This window comes from Tupaia chinensis, unplaced genomic scaffold, assembly GCF_000334495.1.
Source record: "Tupaia chinensis unplaced genomic scaffold, TupChi_1.0 Scaffold000275_1, whole genome shotgun sequence".
NCBI classification, from domain to species: Eukaryota; Metazoa; Chordata; class Mammalia; order Scandentia; family Tupaiidae; genus Tupaia; species Tupaia belangeri.
Window position 1 is genome coordinate 6,589,077 of NW_006159757.1, and position 25,396 is coordinate 6,614,472.

Below are 25,396 nucleotides of genomic sequence, written 5' to 3' on the forward strand. Positions count from 1 at the left end.
GGAAAGAGAAGAGTAGACATGGAGGTTCTGAGGTGGGAAGGGGCATGAGGAAGTAATGATAACACAGTGTAGGAGTGGCACAATGGGCATGTGTGACAGTGATGGAAGATCAGAGGATGGAGCCATCACCTGTCTTCCTAGTGGAGCCATTGCTTGGCTTCACCAAAGTAGGTACATGTCAGGTGGGTCCCGAAGGAGGGAGGAGCCATCTTGGTTGAATACACCATAGGCACATTAAAATGTCTTACACAGAGTATGGGTATAAATTCTGCTTTCATAGGCTACTTTGTCACATTTCCTGGGGTGGGTGCTAGGGTAGGGAGAGTACGGAACACTATGCTGCCAGAGAGGCCTCCCTGAATGCCTTGGGAAGGGGAAGGGTCCACTCGGTAAGGAATGGAGAGAGGACAGAGGGCCTGGCAGATGAAAATAAGCACTTCCGATCAGCATGGTGATCTCATGCAGCTGGTTTTGTGGTTCAAGTCCTGGACCCTGTGGCTTGAGAAACATTCTAGGTGTGTGTATGTGTGTGTGCATGCCCAAAATCCCCAAAGGAGTGAGGAATGGAGAAAAATGGATTATGGCATGACCATTTCTCATGAAGGGTGCTTTCTTACATTCCCCCCAACACCCAGCCTCTGCAATTCTCTCTAGTGAGAGCATGTGCCCTCTGGCAAATTAAGAAAGAGAAAGAGAGAGAGGGAGAATGAGAAAGAAAGGGAGGAAGGAAGAAAAGAGAGAGAGAGACAGAAAGAAAATAAACACATCCACTGTAGTTTTCTTCTGGAACAACTTAGGGGTGGAGTGTGATGATGGATTTAATGAAATACTTTCATTATTTTCATCCCTGGGTGGATATAGAATTCATGCAATGCTTTCTGCAAGGGTGTTATAAAGATGGATCCATTAATTGCTTCCAGAAATGAAATGAAAGAGAATCAGCAAAACTCAACATAGAAGGATGTGGAAGGGATCCCAAATTTGTTGCATGCAATAAGGAATGACAACTCCAAGCATTCTCAGCCCAGCAGTCTCATAGATTCCATGTTGGCACAAGTGTTGGCTGTACAGTTAGACTCTGTGTTTTTCTTTTTTATACAATTATTTATTGAATTTTATTTCTCATTTTTTAAAAACTTGGGCATGTGTACTCACAAGACACACACCACACACACACACACACACACACACACACACACACACAGAGAGAGAGAGAGAGAGAGAGAGAGAGAGAAAAGGAAAGTGAGAAAGCAAGCTGCCAAGTCCAGGACTTGAACCACAGTTGGCTATATGGGAGTCCAATGCCCTACTATACCACCTGCTGGCCCTAAGACTCCCTGTCTTTTAATCCAGGCTCCCATGTGGCATGATGCTTAACCCCTCTTTGCCCCAGTTGCCTCATCTTTAAAATGGGAATACTAATAATCACTTCACCTCTTGTATGTTGTGAGGATTAAATGAGTGAATCGCCCCAATATAGGAAAAGCACTTGTACTTGGCACCACACCTGGGAAACAGAAAGCCTCAGGAAATGCTAGCTGTTAATACCATTATGTCGTCATCATCACACCTCTAATGATCTCACTAGACTCCACTGTTTTTCTAATGTGGGAATGAAAAATGGTGAGGAGCTGAGGAACATTAATTCAGTAAGGATTGATGGGGAGAATGCTAGGGGAATGTTTGCTCAGGCTAGAAGTTGTTGGTTTAGGGGCCAACTAGTGGCGTGATGATTGGTACAATGGACTCCCACACAGCTGACCACTGTTTGAATCCTGGACCTGGCAGCTTGCTTTCTTACTTTCTCTCTTGCTCTCTCTGTTTGTCTCCCTGGGGCAAGCACATATGCCCTATGGCAAATGAAAGAATAGTCATAATAAATAAAATTAAATAAATATGCTTGATAACTTTTTTTTAAGAAAAGAAATTGTTGGTTTACATTAAACTGCACAGGAAATAATTTACTGTGCAGATTTAAAAATAGATTCACCTGGGATAGTTTTCTAATTTTGAGTTTCCTGTGAAATCCGAAAGTTGGATGAAATATTAGAATGAGGAATTGGAAACAAGACTGAAAGATAGACTGAGGTGTGAGGAAAAGGGAAAATTGAGAAGGGAAATGGTTTTAAAAAGTAGTGATTATTGGGGCCAACAGGTGGTGTGGTGGTTAAAGACATTGGACTACCACATGGCCAACCATAGTTCAAGTCTTGGATCTGGATTCTTTTAGAAAAAGTAGTGGTTATTTCACATAGAGAGGTAGATGGTGTAATACTTTGAATCTAGGGAATGAATTAAAGGCAAAGAGCCATGAAATCTGGGGAAAAGAGCTATGAAATATTTTCAGAGGAGACTGCAAAACGTTCGTGGAAAATGGAATCCAATTGTCAGAAATTGGGGGCCTGCTGAGAGCATGGTGGTTAGGGTAGCTGGATACCACATGGCCAACTGTGTGATTCAAATCCTGGACCCGGCAGCTTGAGAAACTTGCAGGGTGGATGTGCATGCATGCCCCAGATCCCAGGAGAGGAAAAGGGATTGCGGCATGGCCATCCTCCTGATGCTTTTTCACTTTCTCTCTGTTTCTCCCACAAGCCTGTGTGCCCTATAGCACATTTAAAAGCTAAAATAAAGTAGATTTAAGACATTTTGAAATCCATGCATAATTTTTTCATAATATGTACTTTTATGAACATTCAGGGAACCTCTCATGGTTCCTTAGTGCATGCATGACATTCTGGAAATCACTACTCCAGGCTATATGGTTTCTCTTAAATTCTGCTGCCTCCACCAGCTGGCAAACCATAGCAAACACGTGTGTAAATTTTATTGTATGCCTGGCCCTGTTCTGAGTATTTTTCATCTAGTACCTGACTGAGTCCTCATGACAACTGGATGAGGTAGATACTGTTAATTGTCGTAATTTTACAGATGAGATTACTTAGGTGCAGTGAGATACGATGGCTAGTAAGTGATGGCACTTACTACACAGAGCCCCAGAGCCCACAGAGAGTTAGAGATGGAACCGATGTCAAAGAGTCTTACTGCGAAGTCTGTGCTATTAACTACCATAAAGAGACTCCAGCTGTTGTTGTCATGGCAATTAGGTAATGCAAGTCTCTGACCTTGTTTATGAAATCTGTTTTAATGCCTAACAACTATGCTGTTTAGGGAAGACTTCTTTTTTTATTTTTAAAGAGTATTTTTTCCCTTCTTTTCTTACATTTAATCACTGTACATATTTACAGCATACAAAATGAATTTTCCCAGCATGAATACAGTGCATGTTAGTCCAGTCAAAGATATTCTCATACACTGGGGCTGGCAGGTAGTGTGGTGGGTGAGGCACTGAACTCCTACATGACCAACCACAATTCGAGTCCTGAACCTGGCAGCTTGCTTTCTCACTCTCCCCCTCTCTGTTTCTGTCTCTCTCTGGTCAAATCGAATAATAATAATAAATAAAAATTAAAATAAATAATTCTATTTTTAAAATAGATATCCCCATACACATTATAATCAAATAATTTTTTTCATTTTTATATCTGTGAAATATTTTGCTTGTTTTTCCTTCTTGATTTCCTCCCTCCTGCCCCCAAGACAGTGTTTTTCATGAAATCCCTGGTGATTGTCATAGATACTCTTGTCCAGGCTCTAGAGTTTTCGTTTTTATTTTTATGTTTTAAGAGTTTTTTGTTTGTTTGTTTGTTTGTTTGTTTTGCTATAACTCGTGTGTGCAGAGACAGAGAGACAAAACAAGAACTTATTCCCCAGGGGGTATGGCCATGCTGCAATCCCTTCTCCTCTATACTCCTCTCGGGATTTTGGGCACATATGCACAATCACCTAGCATGAGTTTCAACCCTCCAGGGTCCGGGACTCAAACTGTCGTCAGCCATGTGGGAGTCCAGTGATGTAACCATTATGCCATCTGCTGGTCCCGAGTTTTTCTGGTTTTAGTATCATATTTGTTGTTGTTGTTGTTGTTGTTAATTCTTTCTACGAGTCATGTCTGACTAAAATGTAATTGACGCTGCCTGACACCTGAATCACCTGTTGTTTTGCTCAAACTGTCTTACTTTCTTTTTAGTGTCCTCTCTATTCTTTCAAGCTATCCCATCCTTTAATCTTCATACTCAAATTCCTCCTTGTCTGTTAAGAATCAGATAATTCCAATCCACTGTGATCTCATAATCTTGTAAATTCTTATGGTATTCATTATTTGTACCTTTAATTTTATAATTGATTAAATATTTATTCATTCAAGTACACTTGACCTCTGGCAAATTAAAAAAAAAAAAAAGGAAAGAACATTCCCGGTCAGTTATGAAGATTTATGGACCTATATGCCATGGTTAGTAGTATCACGTGACATTTCATACATTGAACACTTCTTTGTATCTTATGTATAATGGTAACATATTTATGCCAATTTTTTCAGCTAGTTGATGAATTCCTTAATTTAGCCAAGTGTTTTTTATATAATCAACACTGAACTTGAACACTTAGGTTGCTCCTGGTGGGCAGTGTCTAATCCAGGGAACAAGTAGACAAATGTGATTGTATTGACTGGTTTTGGGTTTGTGTTTGCCTAGACCAAGGATGCCCTCTTCACTATTCTCCATGACCTCCGACCTCAGGACCGTTTCAGTATCATTGGGTTTTCCAACCGGATCAAAGTATGGAAGGACCACTTAATATCAGTCACTCCTGACAATATCAGGGATGGCAAAGTCTACATTCACCATATGTCACCCACTGGAGGTAAAAAATGATTTTCCTTTTGACATAAACTTTGACAATGACAATAAGCTAATTTTCTGCCAAGAGGCAGGATTTGAAAGCTGAAGCTGATTACAGGAAAGTGGCAACAGGTGAATGCTTTCCCAGAAGCTTATGTTTCTCTAAACACCAAATCTGTAAATTCTCCTCTCCCAGTCCCCAGGATAAGTTGATGAACTTGTGAAAGAAAATACCTGATAGGGGTCAGGAGGCTTTCCTGGTTTATCTTGGAGATCCCAAACAATGAAGCTGCTTTTGTAAATTGATCTTGGGTGGAGAAGGAAAGCCAAATGGATGATCTAGGTGTTCTGTTGCATGAATGTTACCACATTAAGCTGTGGCAGTAGCACTGCCCTGCTAAAGTCTTCTTTGCCAGGCTGCACCAGAGTACATGACATATGCCACCGTGGTCTGTGAGGGGCCAGGATGCAAAATGTGCTGGGGAGGATGTTGGGTTCTAAGTTATTACGCACTTGTCTTGAGTATAGCTTACACTTGGGTGAGTGTGCAGATTGTTAAGAAAGGCAAGAAAAGATGGTGAAGAATTCTGAGAAGATTAGAGAATCCAAACTGTTCTGGATATAAGTTCTTTCAATTCAGGATTGGGGTCTTACTTTTGCTGTTTCCTGTCACTGGTACAGTGACTTCATAGATCCTCAATATTGGAGTGTTTAGTAGAATTGAACTTAGTTCTTTCAATTCAGGATTGGGGTCTTACTTTTGCTGTTCCCTGTGTCACTGGTACAGTAACTTCATAGATCCTCAATATTGGAGTGTTTAGTGGAATTGAACTTGACCTCTGACCTCTTGCATTAAGGCCCTTCACAGAGATTAGACTTGCTGTCTTGGGTACTTCTTCTTTGGTTGTCTGAAAACATCTAAAACACTCAATTTAGTCATCTTTCCTCTGGGATTTTTCATCATTCATACATTCATTATTCCCTAAGTGAACTTCATTTGGAACTTGATCTTGGTTAGTTAGTACTTTGATTTATAATGGGATTTCTTTCCAGCCTTTAAAACAGGATACTCCAGAAACTATTCTCTTGGTTGATGAGACAAATAAAAGTTAGCTCTAACTTTATAGATATTATCTATGGCAAGAAGTTGTAATGTCCTTGAGGGAAGAGTCTCCTCTCCATTTTCATGTAGCTCCTAGTTCCTAGCATGGTTCCTGACATACAGTGTATACCCAGTGCGTGTTTGTTAAACTGAGCATTTTAATGGCACGGCTTACCATTAGGATGATGACGTGTGTGGGGCGGGGAGAATGATTAACGTTCTTGGAAAACAGCTGGTATGTGTTATGTTCTTTTGGAATCCAAACCTTAGAAACCCTACTGACTCCTTCATTTTTTTTTCTCAACACTTCATTGCCCCAACCTCTGCAGGTGAACAGCAAATTAAGCTGTTTCCAAGAAGTGTGACATCAGGATTGGGAGCATAGATTGCTTGTATTTGAATCCAGCTCTATCATATACTTGTCGTTTAACCTCTGTGTGCCTCATCTGTAAAATGGGGATAACGATGGGCTTGTTATTAGGATGAAATGAATTTAAAATATTTAATGAGTTTAAAATGGTCCTGGCACATAGGATGTTCTCTATAAGCATTAGATATGACCTTTACTTTCATCCAGTTGAGTCGTCCATCTTGGTGGTACACTTGGTTCTTTCATGATCCCACATGAGATCTTGCTGGATTAGTTCGGGCAAATCTAGAGACTCCATGGGGAGAGCATCTCACTCTTTTGAATAAGTGAGAGACGCCTCAGCTTGTCATTGGTTTGATTCCAAACCCTGTGGTGCCTTTGGTGTCTGTTCTACCTGAAGAGTCAAAGCTTTCCTTCATCTGTCCTTGGCTTTACAGTGGAGTGAAAGATTTGGCACTAAGTACTCAATTAAAGAGGAAACAAATACCTGCCACTAGGGCATGCCCACACATCCAGAGGCTACATGAAATGAACTAGACGTTAAGAAAGGCAAATTAATCATTTCAAAGAAATGTTAAATACTGTTTTAGCTGGAACTTCCCTTTCTGCTTGAACTCTATACAAATTTGAGCAAGAATTATGAATGTGTTGATCACAGACATAGATTTATCTAAGTGGTTAGCCAGAAATTCTGGAAGATGTAAAGCAATACAAGAGATGATCCAGTTCTTTCAAACTTAGTTCATTTTGCAGGTAGATAAAAACTACTCTGATCAGAGCTATGGATGGTGGTGACCATTACCGAACTCTATACATTTACTGAAAATAATGACTTGAACACTTAGAATGAGTATTATATATATATGTGTGTGTGTGTGTGTGTGTGTGTATGTGTATTGTATCTCAGCTCATTAAAAACACCTACTAATGTTAAAATAAGTATTTTTTTGGTATGTAAATTTTATTTCAAGCTGTGAGAAAACCAAAACTAGATATTCAGGGACCAGCAGTTAGCGTAATGGCTATGTAGCTGGACTCCCACGTAGTCGACCGTGGTTCAAGTCCCAGACCTGGCGGCTTAAACTCATGCCGGGCGCATGTGCGTGCGTGCCCAAGATCCCGAGAGGAGAATGGAGGAGAAGGGATTGCGGCATGGCCATCCCCCTTGGGGGGTGATTTCTCGCTTTCTGTCTCTCTGTCTCTGTCTGTCTGTCTGGTGAGCGCACATACCCTATAGCGAAAACCTCTCCAAAAACAAAACAAAACAAAATTTGATATTCATACAACAGTAAGAACTCAGTTTTACTTGGTGATAGCAGAAGAGTACTAGTTTAGCTGAGCAGAATTTTCAGCTTATCCAGAAACCTCATTTTAGCTGGCAGTTTCAGCCTCAACTAACCAATCACCTTCTCTTTATCCGAGCAAATTTTGTTCGGCACCTACTTCAGATGATGGCCTGCAACTTTAATCAGAGTTGCTGAGGACAAATACCTTTAAAGGAGAAATGTCAGGGTTGGGAAGTCTAAATTTAAAAAAAAAATTTATTCATTTATTTCTTGAAAGAGAGAGAGGGAGGGAGAAGGAACTTTCAATGGAGTCCTTACACCAAGATCCTCCTGTGGTCTCAGCCAATCTAGATCATGGGTATGTGCATGGGCACCCAGCATGCTCAGGGAGGTCTTGAGATGCAAACATAGGACTTTTCCTATGGGGGTTCAGCTGCATTATACTGCATCACAGGTTGGCCCTAGGAAGTGTAAAATTGAATGTCTCCTCCTTCGGGGAATCTAATAAACACAATATGTCAAAGCTCAGGAGACAAGGAAAGCAGAGACAATGAGAGTAACTAATTAGTTCTTTAATCAGCATCATATCCCTGGGAAACATTTGAAGCCATCTGAGATTGTTTCTAGTTGTCACCCTCCACTCCCACCTCCTCATTCTGTGTCCTTTTATGCTCACTGTGACTCTCCTTCCAAATTCTTGCACCTGAAACCCTCCTGCTCTTTTCAAAGCTATTCTTGGAAAAGGGTATAGAAACTATGAGTATTAAGGTAGTGAAGATTTCTAAGATAAGGTATCATGAGATGCCTCCAGGAAAAGGTTTTTCACAGTAGGATAATCTTATGTCATTTCTATTCATTTAGCAAACAATTGTCAAATGTCTAGGCAAGTCATAGTACCTGGCTTACCCCATCTCTGCAGGGAATTTCATGTCTCACACATATCACCCCTGTTAGTGCTTGAGTGGTGGAGCTAACTGTAGCAATGAATGTGCATTCAGGGTCTAAAGGTGAATGTGAAGTCTTGAACTGTGCTGTGTTGGTGTCCTATAGGCACAGACATCAATGGGGCCCTTCAGAGGGCCATCAGGCTGCTCAACAACTATGTGGCCCACAACGACATTGAAGACCGGAGTGTGTCCCTCATCATCTTCCTGACAGATGGGAAACCAACTGTTGGGGAGACTCAGACCCTCAAAATTCTTAACAACACCAAGGAGGCTGCCCGAGGTCAAATCTGCATCTTCACCATTGGCATTGGGAATGATGTGGACTTCAGACTGCTGGAGAAACTGTCTCTGGAGAACTGTGGTCTCACACGACGTGTTCATGAGGAGGAGGATGCAGGCTCACAGCTCATTGGGTCTGTTGTCTGTCTTTTTAGGATAATGAGAGGCTGAGGGACTTGAGAGGAATGTCAGGGTCAGGGAGACTAAATTTTTTTGAGAGATTTTTGTTATAGGGTGCTTGCACTCATCAAAGAGATCGAAAGTGAGAAATTACACCCCTCCCCCACCCCAGGGGGATGGTCATGCCACAATTCCTTCTCCTTCACTCTCCTCTTTGGATCATGGGCATGCATGCACATGCCTGGCATGAGTTTAAAGTCACCGGATTGCAAACCGTGGTCTAATTTTCTTTTTAACGTATTCATTTATTTCTGGGAGAGAGAGAGGGAGAGAGAGAGAGCCATTTATTTCTTGGAGAGAGGGAGAGAGAGAGAGAGAGAGAGAGAGAGAGAGAACTTCCCTTGGAGTCTTCATATCATTTAGTGAGAAACCCAGAAATGATGGTGTTTTGCCACACTTCAGCCTGCATCTGCTGGGAATGATCATAACACATTTACACTGGGAAATATTATGATGGGTTTTGAAACCAGGCAGTGCTGGCTCAAATTCAGTATTGCTATGATTTTAAGTAAGATTTTAGTATGATCTGTGCTTCAGTTTCCTCATCTATACAACGAGGACTATGGTCAGTTGCCAAAATTTAATGAGAAAACCTATGTAAAATATACATGTAAAGCACACAATGACCATCATGTATTAGGCGATCTATGAGTTGTTTTGGTTTTAATCACCTTATTAACACTCCAAAGCACTTTCTAGGACATTTACTCTTGTTCTACCTTGTGATGTAGATAGAAGGAGTATTATCTGCATTTTGAGTACTAGTTAAATTATCGTATCTTTATTTTGGACTAAAATGGCTAAGTAAAACTGGGAAATAATCAGATTGTTAGTTTGAAGTGAAGAAGCTAGAGCATAGATCCCCTAACACAGAAGTACCATCCCTCAGATGTGCTGTCGCCAAATGTAATATATGATTTCATTGTTGAGTCGATGAAGTGTCAGCTCCCACCTCAGCATCATTTGTGTTGTAGCACATGTGATTAAAAGGAAAAAGTGAGATTTAGGTTGATTTACTGGTGTTCAGTAGTTATAGGTTTAGTTATATTTACAGGTGTTAAGCAGAATACTCACTAATGTCAGCTCCGAACTCAGCATCATTTGTGTTGTAGTAGCACATGTGATTAAAAGGAAAAAGTGAGATTTAGGTTGATTTACTGGTGTTCAGTAGTTATAGGTTTAGTTATATTTACAGGTGTTAAGCAGAATACTCACTAATGATAAATGTAATTGTAGGGCTCTAAAATGTGTAGGAAAAAACAGGTCTATGGTATAGGACTAGCTACCATTTCTCTCCAGCATTTTTATGAAAGATAAAAATTAAAATACAGATTTGCTTCCCATATTTTAAAAATCATTTAAAACTAGATCCAAAGAGGGAGAACCTAATGCACTGTATAACTGAATAGGGGTACAACAAGATTTCATGAGCACAATTATGTTGAAATGCATCAACTGGATTATCATACTACTGAAAATGTTATCAATGCCTGGCATTTACTGAGAGCTTACAATATGCCATGCATTTCTACATGGATTGTTCCATGTGATCTTCACAAATATCCTAAAAAGAAAGTATATTAAAGACTAAGCTGCCCTACAGAGGTGACAAAATACAGACTAAATAGGATAGTTGTTTATTTCTCTCCTATAGTTGTCTGGACAGGCTAGATTCTGCTCCATGAAGTCATTCAGAGATTCAAGTTCCTTCATGTTATTGCTCTGCCTCCCTTAGGTGAAGTACCTTAAGCAGGATTGAAATTAGGTCACTATCACTTTCGTTATTTCAGTCCCAAAAGGAGGAAAGAAAAGAAAAAAAGCTAGAGCAAGCCATTTTGTTTAAACAAGTGCCATGAGCGTTGCACATAAAACATCTACTCATATTTCATTGGTGAGTACTTGGTCACATGACCCTATTTAGCCACAATAGAAGTCAGGATATTTAATTTGTAGCTGGATGGACATGTGCCCAGTTAGAACTCAATTATCATGAAAGAAGAAGAGAATTGACTTGGGGGGAATGGGTAGTAGTCTACAAAAGTAGTACTGTTAACATTGTACTTTTATAGATGAAAGAACTGAAGTCTAGAGAGTTTAAGTTTTATGTCTTAAGACACACAGTAATGAAGAGGCTGAGACGGAAGTCACGCTCCACAGCCTATGCTCTCCATACCTTTGGAAGGTCTGAAGTCTTCTTACTTAACAGCCATGTATCATTAACTATGAGAAAAGCCTCATCATCAGAGCTGTTGAAAAGAGATTTGGAAGCTTTAGGAGATAGTGAATGTCCTTTCACCAATAGTGTTTAAGCTGAGTAACCTCCTATCACGAATACTGTGCTGAGTAGAATGTTGAACTTGATCACTTCTAGCATCAGATCCACCACACTGAGAGTATTTCCTTTAGGATCATCCAGCCTACAGCTGGGGTAGGCTTCCATTCTCTCGCCTATAAAGTGGGGATAATAACATTTTCCTGAAGAGCTGTTGTGAGGATTAAATATGGATATTTTGTGGCATACAGTGAATGTTCTACCAGTGGTAGTTCCCCTCACTCCAAGACTCTCTCCATGTAGTTTTAGACATCTATTGAAAAGTTCAGACCCTAATAGAAAGGTTATAAAGGATCTGTGGCTGTTTTGGAAAGAAGGGACAAGGAAGTGGTGTAGTGGTTAAGGCAAATATACCCTCATACTCTCTCTGTTCTTTTGCTGCAGATTCTATGATGAGATCAGAACGCCCCTCCTTTCTGACATCCGCATCGATTATCCTCCCAGCTTAGTGGAGCATGTCACCAAAACCCTGTTCCCCAACTACTTCAATGGCTCAGAAATTATCATTGCTGGGAAGTTGGTGGACAAGCAGTTGGATCAATTGCACGTGGAGGTCACTGCCAGCAATAGTAAGAAATTTGTCGTACTGAAGACGGATGTGCCTGTGGAGCCCCTGAAGGCAGGGGATGATAGTGAGGAGGACCCCAACCACATAGAGCGTCTCTGGAGCCACCTCACCATGAAGGAGCTGATGAGCTCCTGGCTGCAGAGTGACAATGAGCAGGAGAAGGAGCAACTGAGGCAGAAGGCCCAGGCCTTGTCAGTGAGCTATCATTTCCTCACCCCCTTCACTTCCATGAAGCTGAGGAAGCCGGCCCTTCACACAGACAAACCAGAGGATGCTTATGGCATGTCGGCAGCCACAGGACCTGCAACAGTGATGCAGAGTTTGCGAGGAGGAACCAGCATGCAGCCAGGTAACAGAACTCCAGGAATGGCTACACGTGATGCCTTCATGCCAATTCTATATAACTCCTTGCAAGGCCAAGATTACTTCAACAGGAGTCTGTTTTATTTTATCATATATATTTTTTTATATATAAACAACCCTGTGGCTCTCTAGAAAAATGAGAAGAGGTGGTGTTTGGCTCAGAAATATTGCCCAGTGATGTCAGTCAACCCATCGATAAATCATCAGGAAGTTGAGTGTCTCCTACACGCCAGGCATTATAGAAAGTACCAAGATGAGCAAACGAATGAGCGCGTGTTCATTTTTAAGTGCCTTTCTATATTTCACATACTTCGGAGGTGTGTTATTTTATGTGTATGCTTGATTTTATTCTGCCAAGAACATCTATGAAGATCCAAAATAAGGGTTTTGGAGAGTTTGCTCTTTACCTGTCTATCACTCAGAATCTGCTCAGAGGCAGTCACAATTCATCTTGGTGCTATTTTGATGGGGGATCAGTAGGGACAAGAATGGGAGAAAGGAAAAGCAATAAACCAAAGCAGAGGATTGTATTTTTGGTAGTATTTGTAGGAAATAGCTTGTTTTATACACATAACATTTTTATTAGGCTCCTGCCAGTTTTCCATCTCCCAAGAGAAGGAGCTGAGGTTAACCAGGTCTGCTAGGCACCCCACAAATGCTGTCTATTTATTGTTCATGGTCAAAGCACCAAGAAGCACCTGTGAGTGACAGAGAGAGTGCATCAAGTTAGGATCTACTGACCCAGCTGTGAGGCCTGGGCCAGGTGTGTGAACCTCTCCATGCTTCCATTCTCTCACCTGTAAAGTAGGGACAATAACATTTCCCTGAAGCGCTTTTGTGAGGATTAAATATGGAATTTTTGTGGTATATAATGAATGTTCTACCAATGGTAGTTCCCTTAACTCTCTGAACCCTTCCATGTAGTCCTAGACATTCATTGAAAAATTCAGACCCTAATAGAAAGATTATAAAGGATCTGTTGCTGTTCTAGAAAGAGTGAAGGGGCAAGCAGGTGGCATAGTGGTTAAGGCACTAGACTCTCAGATGGCCAAAGGCAGTTTGAGTCCCAGACCTGGCAACTTGAAACTCATGCCTGGTTTGGGTGCCTATGTATTACAAATCCCGGGAGGAAAATGGAGAAGGAATTGCTGCATGGCCATTTCCCCCAACCCCTAGAGGAGGGCGGGGTTGGTGAGTTTTTGTTTTTTGTCTCTCCGAGGAGCACATGCACTCTATAGAAAAAAATCTCTGGATAAAAAAGAGAGAGAGAGAAAGAGAGAGAGAGAGGGAGAGAGAGAAAGAGAAAGAAAGAAAAAGAAAGAAAGAAAGAAAAGAAAAAAGAAAGAAAGCAAAAGAGAGGGAGGAGTTTGTCTTGGCACAGTCAGACAAGACAAAAATCGGTGAAATTTTTCTTGTAATCAAAAGCAGGCTGCAGGATGCTATTACTTTGTACTTACAAGACCCATGCCATATCCATGAAAAATGACTTTTTGAGTAAGATTTTTTTTTGGGGGGGAGAGATTTTCGCTATAGGGCGTGTGCGCTCGCCAGGCAGACAGAGAGAGACATAGAGACAGAAAACGAGAAATCACCCCCCAGGGGGGATGGTCACGCCGCAATCCCTTCTCCTCCATTCTCCTCTCAGGATCTTGGGCACGCACGCACACGCGCCTGACGTGAGTTTTAAGCTACCGGGTCCAGGACGCGAACCGCGGTTGACTACATGGGAGTCCAGCGACGTAGCCATTACGCTAACTGCTGGTTCCCAGTAAGATTTTTATTATATGTCAACAACTCAAAACTCAGTGGCTTCAGGAGACATCAGACCCAAACAACATAAAACTTAGAGGGCCAGGAACACAGATGAGGAAATAATCAACAGATTGATTAAAGGAGTTTTTGTAAATAAAATTTTTCTGAGCATCAGTGAGTACCTAAGACAATCTTCCTTACTTAAAGCTGAGATAATTAAAAATTTTTAATTTCTTGCACTGTCTGTGGCAGGGGCCACTCGAAGCCATTATTCTATCAAAGTACGCCCTCCTCCTTCCTGGTCTATCTGCATTCTACTCATGTCATGCTGGCCAAGGACCAGAACTGAGAAGAGGGTGCGTAAAATAATTTAGATATTTCCATCTCTAATATCTATGAGGGAAAAAAAAAACAAAAACAGTGAAGAGGAGTGTAATTTTGCTAATACACACAATTTGGAGTAGGATATTGATTTGCAAATATTAATCTACTTTTAGTTTTTTTTCTTTAATTGAATATTTAAGGCACAAAGCCTGCTATGTTATTAATTATGCTTACATACATAGTTATAGATACTGGAATATATACTCTTTTTTGTTTTTATTATAGTAAAATTATGTAACATAAAATTTTCCATCTTAACCACTTTTGTGTGTTCAGTTCAGTTGTGTTAAGAATAGTCACACTGTTGGGGCCAGCAGGTGGTATGGTAGATAAGGGTGCTGGATTCCCACATGGCCAACCATGGCTCAAGTCCCGGACCTGGTGGCTTGCTTTCTCACTTTTCCTTTCTTGCTCTCTTTCTCTCTATCTCTCTCTCGTCAAATAAAGAAAAAAAATAACAATAACAAATGGAAATAAATAAATAAATAATTCTTTTAAAAAAAGAATAGTCACATTGTTGTTAAAAAGATCTCTATGGGACCAGCAGTTAGTGTAATGGCTATGTCGCTGGACTCCCATGTAGTTGACCGCGGTTCGAGTCCCAGACCCGGTGGCTTAAAACTCACGCCGGGCACGTGTGCGTGCGTGCCCAAGATCCCGAGAGGAGAATGGAGGAGAAGGGATTGTGGCGTGGCCATCCCCGCTGGAGGGTGATTTCTCGCTTTCTGTCTCTCTCTGTCTGTCTGGCGAGCGCACGTACCCTATAGCAAAAACCTCTTCAAAAAAAAAAAAAAAAAAAGAAGAAGAAAAAAAAGATCTCTAAAATATTTTCATCCCCTTGCAAATCTGAAACTCAATATGCATTAGGTAATAACCCTATTTATCCCTCTCCTGTAACTATATCTTAATTGTGATAGAATATTTCTCTCTAGCATACACAGAAATCACAGGAAAAAAGGATATTATCTAATTTATAGGAGAGTAAAATAATCCTCCACATTTTTCACCCTGCATGGGTGTTTTGAGGCCAACTTCCCTCTTCAAGACAGGTATTATAAAGAGGGTGCTTTTTTTGGAATATAAAGAGGTTTTTAACAATTCTTTAAGTTGCAACTAATGTAACTGAAAGCTGTATTTTACTCATCTCAAACCTCTTTTCTCTATATCTTTCACTTCATCTTCTTTAATGAGTAACAGTGGTGTTATCCTCTCTGTTTTAGGATCTACTCTCAAGAAGCTGTATGACCCAAGAATTAAAATCTCTAAAACATCAGGTAAAGAAAAGGATATGGGCCAGCAGGTGGTGTGGTGGTGAAGGCATTGGATCCCACATGGCCAACTTCGAGTCTCAGACCAATAGATCTGAAAAAAACACACAAGGCATGTGCACATGCGTGCCTAAAATCTCGCAAGGAGAATGGAGGAGAGGGATTGTAGCCATCCGCCCTTAGGGGAGGGGGTGCTTTTCACTTTCTCTCATGAACGACGTGCCTTATAGCAAAAAAAAAAAAAAAAAAAAAAAAGGAGGAGGTTGGGTGTGAACTGAGAGTTGGGAAAGTGTTCATCTAGGAGTCGCCTGAAGCCAGCTCATAGAACAGGGCATCAGGACCCACATGGACTCAGCCCAAGCCAGCAACACGAGGCAAACAGAAGAACCAGGACCATCATTAAGCCATTACATAAATGCTGTGAAGATAATTCAGTCCCGAGGAAGTCTGGCATGAGCTCTGATCGACAAATAGATGGATAGCAGAAGCACATTTTGATCATCATTGAGTTTAAACGCCATTCGTTTTAGAGATTCAAAGAATGCATGCTTCTGGCCTCTGCGTTACAATTATAAAAATGTTTGGTGTGACAGGCAGGCCTTTTGTTTTTGTTTTTTAATCCTTGGCTTTAGAAGGGAAGAATAGACAAAAAAACAAAAAGGCATAAATTTTCCTTTTGCCAATGTCCTGAGATTATAATAGAAATCCAGATGGAAGAACAACTTAAGGATTGGGTTTTATTCCCGAGTGTCCACATCTTCCTTTGTAGGTCTTTATTATTGCTTTTCTATTGATGTGCAATATATGCAAGTTCATAAAGCCAGGGACGTCCTGGAGATTAACTATGGGATGGAAACCACACAGTCTGCAGTGGACAGGATGTAATTCTCTTGAACACACATATGCTTTATGGAATGCAGGGAAGCCGCCTTCTAGGGTGCTGCCTGGAGTAATAACGTTTGGACTCCTTCCCTCTGTTTTTGGAGCAAGCAACATCTTTCTTGGTAAAGAGATTTGGACGATTTAGGAGAAATGATGTGGTATGCACACAAAGACATTCTCAGAGGACTGTCAGGGAAGCTATATTCATGCCTAAGGAGTGCCAAAAAGATGGACAAGAACTCTTTTGTCCTCTGGGTATAGCAATTTTTTTTTTTTCTATTAGCAAAGGACAACACCTTGTGTTTTTTTCATATGCCGCCATTCATAGGGTGCTTGAGGCACTTCACAGTGACAACAGTCAGGCTGTTCTGAGTAAAACTGTGGGGCGGAAAGTGTTCTTCAGCAGTTATAAGGACATTAATTTGCTTGCAGTTTGATAAGACTGGACTTCAGGCTCATACACAGAAACAGATGCATGCTTTTACACACAGAGAGAGCAGAGAGCCCCAACTGCAACGGTGCATGCTGCTAAGATGCTGTGCTCCACAGGTTGGGACCACATGGGGGACGCAGGTTCAATTCCTGGTCTAACCAGAAAGCTGGGAGCATTGCATGCACCTGTGATACCAGTGACTCGGAAGGCTGAGTCAGGAAGACCATGAGCTCAAGGCAGGCCTGGCCAACAGAGTGAGACTCTGAAAAAGAGCTGGGCATAGTGGTATGCACTTGTAGTCCCAGGTGAGACACTGAGGTAGGAAGATCATAAGACCCTGTATTACAAAGCAAAAGACTCTGTTTTACAAAACAAAAAAGCAGAGAGAGATTCAGAAACATCTTGTGTTTGGTGTATAATTAAGAGAGAAACTCAATTTCCAATTAGTATGAAAAGAAAACTGATGAAAGGAGTTCAGGAAATCTTTTGCCTGTGTTAAGAGGCAAGGCTGTTTATCTTTAATGGAGATGGGTGACCCAAAGGAAGGGTTCCCTTTGCCACCACTGACTATGCTAATTCACCTTCTCCTGCTTCTGCATGCTTCACTCCTCACTGCCCTGAAATTGAGTGTGGCTCTTAGTGCTTGCAACCACACAGCCGGCACTGTGACTGTTTCTGAGGCAGCCTATGGCTTCTGAGAGAGAGAAGTACCATAGAACTCTTGTCATAGGAAAGGGGGGACCTCCCTTCCTTCTGGGCAGATAAAGGAGGAAGTCAAAGATAATGGGGAAATCACCTACAAAATTCAAGAACATGGACTTGATTGTAGTTAGAGGTGCATGGTAATATCTCTTTTTTCCCTTTTCCTAGCTCTCAACCTCTCATAGTTTAGTTGTCTATACGTAGCTGAGGTATGTGAAATGAACATTATATCTGAAGTTAGATATGAAGTCAAATATTTATTTGATTATGTGCTGAATAATGGGTGACTCATGTCCCCTCTCATACATCCTTGTCATTTAGAAGTCGAGAATACTGGGGTTGGCGGGTGGCACGGTGGTTAAGGAGCTGAACTTTCACATGGCCGACCATGGTTCGAGTCCTGGACCAGGCAGCTTGCTTTCTCACTCTCCTCTCTCTCTAGTCAAATTGAAGAATAATAATAAATAAGTAAAATTAAATAAAGTAATTCTTAAAAAAAATTGAGGATACCTTCCTTACAGTATTGTGGTCAAGATTAAATAAATCCTGCATAGAGAAAAGGAAGTAGTGTTTACATCTGGAAGGCACCAAAAAATCTCTCTTTTTCTTCCCTGTTCCGGCAGTGGATGGTGACCCCCATTTTGTTGTGGATTTCCCCTGGAGCAAGCTCACTGTCTGCTTTAACATTGATGGGGAGCCTGGGGACATCCTACGACTAGTCTCTGATCACATGGACGCCGGTGAGTTCTGCCTTCCTTTGTGGCTTCTGGATGAAAACAAGAGATACAATATCTTTGCTCTTAAGATGAACATTCAGGGACCAGCGGTTAGCATAATGGCTATGTCACTGGACTCCCATGTAGTCGACTGCGGTTCAAGTCCCAGATCCAGTGGCTTAAACTCAAGCTGGGCGCGTGTATGTGCATGCCCAAGATCCCCAGAGGAGAATGGAGGAGACAGGATTGTGGCATGGCCATCTCCCCTGGGGGGTGATTTCTTGCTTTCTGTCTCTCTGTCTCTTTCTGTCATTCTGGCCAGTGCATGCGCCCTATAGCAAAAACCTTTCAAAGAAAAAAAAGTTGAACATTCAGTTATAGAAAGCGCGCGTGATAAATGCTGCTGATGATTAATGAGAGGAAGTGGACTGTATTCCTCGACTTGGAGTTAGAAAAACATCCATTTGAATCCTTGCTGTATGTCTTAAGTGTTGTGTGGCCCTGGGTACACACATTGGAGCTGGAGCTGTCTTCTTGTAAATTTGAAATAGTAACATTCTGTTGGCCTCTTGGGGCCACACACATTGGAGCTAGAGCTGTCTTCATGTAAATTGGAAATAGTAACATTCTGTTGGCCTCTTGGGGCTGTGATAATGTGGGTTGAATGAAATAATAGATGTGAACCAGTCAGTGGCATGGAGATTAAGGCAGCCCGATACCACATGGTCAACCACACATTTTGAGTCCAAGATCTGGCAGATTAAAGAACACTTTCTGGGGGTTAGCAGGTGGAGTGGTGGTTAAAGCGCTTGACTTCCCACATGACCAACTACGGTTCAAGTTCTGGACCTGGCAGCTTGCTTTCTCACTTTCCCTTTCTCTCTCTGGTCAAATTAAAAATAATAATAATAACAAAAATAAATAAATAAACAAAACACTTTCTGTAAGAAGTGTGGCAAGCATGGGACCAGGAGTTGGCGTAATGGCTATGTCACTAGAGTCAACCTCAGTTCGAGTCCCGGACCCCATGGCTTAGACTCACACTGGGGGCGTGTGCTTGTGTGCCCAAGGTCCTGAGAGGAGAATGGAGGAGAAGGGATTGTGATGTGTGTGGCATGGCCATCCCCCCTAGGGGGGTGATTTCTCGCTTTCTGTCTGTCTCTGTCTTTCTGGTGAGCGCACATGCCCTATACCACAAGGATTTCCAAAACAAAAGAAGCGTGGCAAGCTTTAGCCTCACAAAGTGACCCAGTATAAGAAGGGCAAGGATTCCCCCGTATGCCCAGAGTGCTATGCCTGGAAGCAGAGTGGCTATGGTGGGTAGACAAGCCAATTTTCTGGAAGAAGGCTAAAACCACAAAGAAAATTGTCCTAAAACCACAAAGAAAATTGTCCTAAAATTTGAGTGTATTGAACCTAACTGCAAACCCAGGAGGATGCTGGCCATTAAAACATGCAATCATTTTGAACTGGGGGGGAGATAAGAAGAGAAAGGACCGGGTGGTCCAGTTCTGAACTTTGAGATTGTTTTGTTCTTTTCATTTTGAGCAGAAAACCTTGAAGATACAGAAAGTGTACCTGTAGGAAAATAAATAGTGATATTCTTTAAAAAAAAAAAAAAAAAAGACAAAAACCAAAACCACAGCAGGCAAGTGTGCGTGAATGCCCAGAATCCTAAAAGGAGGGGGAGATGTAAGAGAAGGGATTGTGGCATGACCATTCCCCATGGGGACACTTTCTCACTCTCTTTCTCCCTATTCTCCGGAAGTGCATGCCCCCTCTGGTGAATTAAAAAGAAAAGAACACGAAGCTGCTCTGTAAATGTTCGAGTGCTATAGAATTGATATATTGTCATTGTGCCTTCCCATTTAAAACCATGATGGTGGGGAGGCCGGAGTTCTAAATTCATCTTTCTCATTTGTTTGACTCCGAAATAAAGCCCGGGTGCTAACGACATTGCTCTGTGTGCCTGAACACAAACATCGAAGGCTCTGGTCCCTGTCTGTACAAGGACTGGATGAAAGGGATCAGCACAGAGAAAGCTTTCTGAGTTAAATGCAGGTAACAGTACTTGAGGTTGGCCATGTGGCCAGCCACACAGTTCAGCATTGGAGTGGCATGTCTCAGGGCTGAGAAAATGAGTGTCTTTGGTTCAAATGCAGAACAACCCCCAGCTGGGTGACACAGAAAACGTAATTATGTAAAATTTGACCCTAGGGCTCCTTCATCATATTGTTTTCTTGTAGGATTTTTTCTCTTTCTTTTTTTCTTTTTTTTTTCTCAGAGCTAAATCTCTAGTGTCTCATTTTAAAGGGGTCAGACTCAAGACAAGGGCCTAACTGTATGCCTCCCTGGAAGTGCCCAGCGTAGAAGCTGTTCCCACGGTTTCTGTATTCCGCAAGGTGTACACGATGGGAACTCAGCCTGGAGCTGCTTAGAGTCTGGGGACTGAAGAGCACAGACTCTGCTCAGGCTGGACTTTCTCTTCTCCCCCTAGCCCTGCACCAGGGAAGGCACTTTTCTCCTTGAATGAATAAGAAGTTACTAGTTGGGGCTGGCAGGTGGCGTGGTGGTTAAGGGTGCTGGACTCCCACATGGCCAACCAAGGTTCAAGTCCTGGACCTGGCAGCTGACTTTCTCACTTTCTCTCTCTCTCTCTTTCTCTCTTTGTCTCTTTCTCTCTGTCCTTCTCTGGTCAAATTGAAAATTAATAAATAAAGTTAAATAAAATGATTCTTAAAAAAAAAAAGAAATTACTAGTCAAGATTTATTGGGCTTTATCCCCAAAGCAGAGTAAACAGGGTTAATTATATAGCAGTCTTTTACTATTGGGTATTGCCTTTTTGCCTGAGAGGAAAACACATTTAACATGCATCACCTAATCCAGTCCCAAACATATCATGTACAATCGCCCTTTGTTTGCTATTCAGCCTGACAGACCAGAGCCCTAGACGCATGGACTTTACTCAAGTCCAGGATAGCTCCAATTGTGCTCATAATGATGAAGGGGAAAAAGAACGGGATTATATTGAGGACCGTTTATTGCTTCCATGTTTGCTCCCTCCTGGGAGCCTCATAACAATTTTGGGAGGTTTTATAACCCCATCCCCATTTTCCAGATGTGGAAATTGAGGCTTAGGGTTTTTGGTTTTTGTTTTTAAGTAACTTGTCAGAAGATGAACATTGAATAAGTAAGTTGAAGAACTTGAGTTTGGGGACAGAAAACAGTTCTAACTTTGCGTTCTACCACACTACTTGAGGGCATCTCACAGTCCCCAGATTAGGATCAGTAGCAACTGGTAAGTGCAAAACGTACCTCAGGGCTACACAAGACTTTTCAAACAGACCCTGGAAAGAAAACAAACTGTTAACTGTCCTCTCTGATACCTTGACTCAGACCTATATCTTCCTCCTTCTATCCTAAAGATACTAGTCACATGTGGGAAAAAAAGGTCACTCCTAACTTCATGTATTCACTCATTCATTCATTCCGTAAGCACCAAGTGGCCTCTATGTGAATCAGGCAGTTTCTAGGCGCCAGAGGTACACAAGTAAGAAAGGAGGCGGAAGGAACTTACAGTTAAACGTCTTTAAAGTGGGCATAGTTTTACTAACCATTGTTCTCTTCCTCTTGGCTTTTGAGGTGTGACAGTGAATGGAGAGTTAATTGGAGCCCCTGCTCCACCAAACGGTCACAAGAAACAGCGCACTTACTTCGGCACCATCACTATCCTTGTCAACAAGCCAGAGAGATCTTATCTTGAGATTACGCCAAACAGAGTCATCCTGGACAGTAGAGACAGGCTGGTCCTCCCCTGCAACCGGAGCGTGGTGGTGGGGAGTCGGGGGCTGGAGGTGTCTGTATCTGCCAATGCCAATGTCACCGTTACCATCCAGGGCACCATCACCTTTGTCATCCTCATTCACCTCTACAAAAATCCAGCCCCTTTCCAGCGGAACCACCTGGGCTTCTACATCTCCAATAGCAAAGGCCTCTCCAGCAATTGCCACGGACTGTTAGGTAGGCTGCTGCTCTCTTCTTCCCACTGGGTTTAGAGAATAGGATTAAATATTCTGGGGTAAAGCTAATATAGCTAATACCTTTAGCTTGATTGAGAAATTCAATAGGAATATGCTGTGTGTGTGTGTGTGTGTGTGTGTGTGTGTGTGTGCGCGTGCGTGTGCGCGTGCAGGCACATGCATGCCTGCCTCCTTCCCCTTCAGCAAGAAGACACAAATAAAGGGCAGCTGACAGGCCAGCACAGCTTGAGAGACACAGCCCTTCCCTCGGAGCCATTCCCTTGCCATGGGCAGCAGGCAGACTGCTCTGGCTGACTTTCCTCAACGTGCAATGTTCGTGTGGGCCCCTTGCCCAAAAATACAGAGTGAGCCATCACCAAGGCTCTGTTTAGAAAGCAGGATTTCCTGGCACTTGAGTCAGACATATTTCATGGTGTTGGCTGCCAAGCATGAGCTCCCGCTCACGGAGGTAGATCTGTGCTCTTTTAGCCCGAGCAATGCCCTCACTTGACCTGGAGAGTTCTAAGGATGAGTGTCTGGACTGAACCGAACCAACTACTTTTCACACCCCACCCTGGAACATCCTCACCAAGTCTATAGGACGGTGGGGGGGATAAGGGACTTAAGACAAAGGAGAGAGAGGGAAGACCTGACTTTGCCTTCCTATTTATCTGCCTTGTCTGTCCTCCCAGCTCAGCAGAAAATTGACTCCATTTGTTGATGAGGCAACTTGCCGGTGTGAGCAACTGGGCAGCTTCCAGAAGTGCAGGCCACTAGGTGTCAACCTCAGCCCCCTCCTCTCAGTGCTCTCCAGAATATGTTCTAGCACTGAGGCTGGAAAACGAGTCTCTCAGACTCTTCTACAAGAGTCTGACCTAGGACTGTGTGTGGGCAATTAAAAACCCTCATGCATGGTCTGGCAGGTGGTGTGGTGGTTAAGGGATCTGGACTCTCACATGGCTGACTGCAGTTTGAGTCCCAGACCTGACAGCTTGCTTTCTCACTTTTCTTCTCACTCTGTCCCTCTCTGGTCAAATTAAAATAAATAAATAAATAAAGTTATATAAAATAATTCTTAAAGAAAAAAAAAACCCTCTTGTACTGATGTCATTAAAGTTCGATTTCAACATCATGGATTTGCGTTTGACTTAACACTCTTATGTTTTTTTCTTTTGTCCTCCCAGGTCAGTTCCTGAACCAGGATGCCAAACTCACAGAGAAGCCTTCAGGGCTCAGCCAGAATCTTACCATTCCTCTATTCCCTCCAGCAGGAGAGAGATCTGAGACTATCCTGAAGGTGAAAGGCCACCAAGTCCCAGTGGTCTGGAAACAAAGGAAGATCTACAATGGGGAAGAGCAGATAGACTGCTGGTTTGCCAGGAACAATGCTGCCAAACTGATTGATGGGGAGTATAAAGATTACCTGGCTTCTCATCCATTTGACACAGAGACCACCTTTGGCCTGGGACTATCCAGGGGACTCTGAAACTGGCTGCTGTAATGATGAGCGTGCATGACAGGGATGTGACTCGGGGAACACCATGGGACAACTCTTGTTGCTTGTACATGCCTCATTTCTTGGTCATTAGCTATACTCTATAAACCTTCCCTGGTGGAGTGTAGGTCTAATGTCTGCTTGAGCAAAGGAACACAAACCAGGGCTAGACAGTATCTGGTCAGGCTCCAAGGGATCTTCCTATTGTATAAATCCCAGCCGGAAGAGTAAGTGCAAATGTTACTCTCTTCTACATCTTCTTCCTGCTTCACCCTCCCTCAAATCTATAGTTGGGATATATGGCAGCCACAAGGGGAAAAAGGTCCCAGTGAAGGTGAGAAAGGCTCTACCTGTGATGAAGGAATGTTGCCGCATTCGTTGATTTTTTTTTTTTTTTTGAGAGAGATTTTTTGCTACAGGGCACGTGTGCTCTCCAGAGAGACAGAAAGCTAGAGAAATCACCCCTAGGGGAGATAGCTATGCTGCAATCTCTTCTCCTCCATTCTCCTCTCAGGATTCTGGGCACGCACATGCCTGGCGTGAATTTTAAACTGCTGGGTGTGGGACTTAAACCATGGCAACCACACAGAAGTCCAGCAACGTAACTATTACTCCATCTGCTGGTCCCATCACATTTGGTTTTTCTCTGTGGGAAGTGGCTGAGTTTGGACGCTGATTTCTCTGCCTTATTCTAGTGCTTAGGAATCTCTCCTTTTAGTACAGCTGCTTCTCCAAATGTGCAGTCGACCTCTGCCTCGAGAGAACATCTCATCAAGCCCAGGCCACCAGTCATACAGCTAGCACATAGATTGAATCATTGTAAATGATCGCCTGGTACCTTGTCCTTAAAATATTAGTTTTCATTTTAAAAATAATGGAAGAGAGAAAAATCTACATCCCAGATCCTTATCACTTTCTGATGGGCTTGTAAACCACTTGACTTTGCTAATGAACAACCTCTAATTTATTCCAATAAGCTAAGTGTTTGAATAAACAGGGCAGCCCCATGTGATGTTTTTTACTGGCCTGTCTTGGCGGTGGAGAGTCGACCAGTAGAGTGATGGACCTTTTACCTGGAACCCTTCGGCTTTTCTCAGAAGCCCCAAACCTGTCTTGCTTGTGGTTCTTTAAGCAGTGATCAGTTGCACGTGCACAGTGCTGGGATGGAAGATGAAGCCAGCACAGTGAGGGATTCTGTAGTCAGAACCCACCTGCACATCCTAAGCAGGAAAAATGCACATGAATTCCCAGGCCAGCTGGTGTCATGGTGGTGAAGGCAACTGGATCCCACATGGCCAACTGTGCCCTTCAAATCTCACACTCAGAGGCTTGAGAAACATGCTGGAGGCCTGTGTGTGTGTGTGTGTGTGTGTGTGTGTGCCCAAAATCCTAAAAGGAGACAGAGGAGAAGGGATCGCAGCATGGTCATTCCCCAAGGGGGAGAGTGCGTTCTCATTTTCCCTCTCTCTTTCTCTATTTCTCTCCTCTGGGGAGTGCATGTACTCTCTAGCAAGAAGCCAGCCAGAGCAGCCTGCCTGCTGCCCATGGCAAGGCGATGACTCCGAAGGAGGGGCT

The 25,396-nt window shown here is 42.5% G+C and overlaps 1 protein-coding gene across 2 annotated transcripts in view; it reads left to right on the plus strand.

Moving 5' to 3' along the window:
- The window catches only part of ITIH5 (inter-alpha-trypsin inhibitor heavy chain 5), a 105,000-nt gene extending 80,754 nt beyond the window's left edge, over positions 1-24,246 (plus strand). The window contains exons 8-14 of one of the 2 annotated variants that reach the window (XM_006150046.3): positions 4,596-4,764; positions 8,551-8,860; positions 11,623-12,155; positions 15,526-15,579; positions 18,214-18,330; positions 21,950-22,327; positions 23,511-24,246. In XM_006150046.3, coding sequence (XP_006150108.1) covers positions 4,596-4,764; positions 8,551-8,860; positions 11,623-12,155; positions 15,526-15,579; positions 18,214-18,330; positions 21,950-22,327; positions 23,511-23,812 — 1,863 coding nt within the window. In that variant the 3' untranslated portion in view covers positions 23,813-24,246. The remainder of the gene's footprint in view (positions 1-4,595; positions 4,765-8,550; positions 8,861-11,622; positions 12,156-15,525; positions 15,580-18,213; positions 18,331-21,949; positions 22,328-23,510) is intronic. The other variant, XM_006150047.3, reaches the window with a different exon arrangement.
- The last annotated feature ends 1,150 nt before the right edge of the window (positions 24,247-25,396 follow it).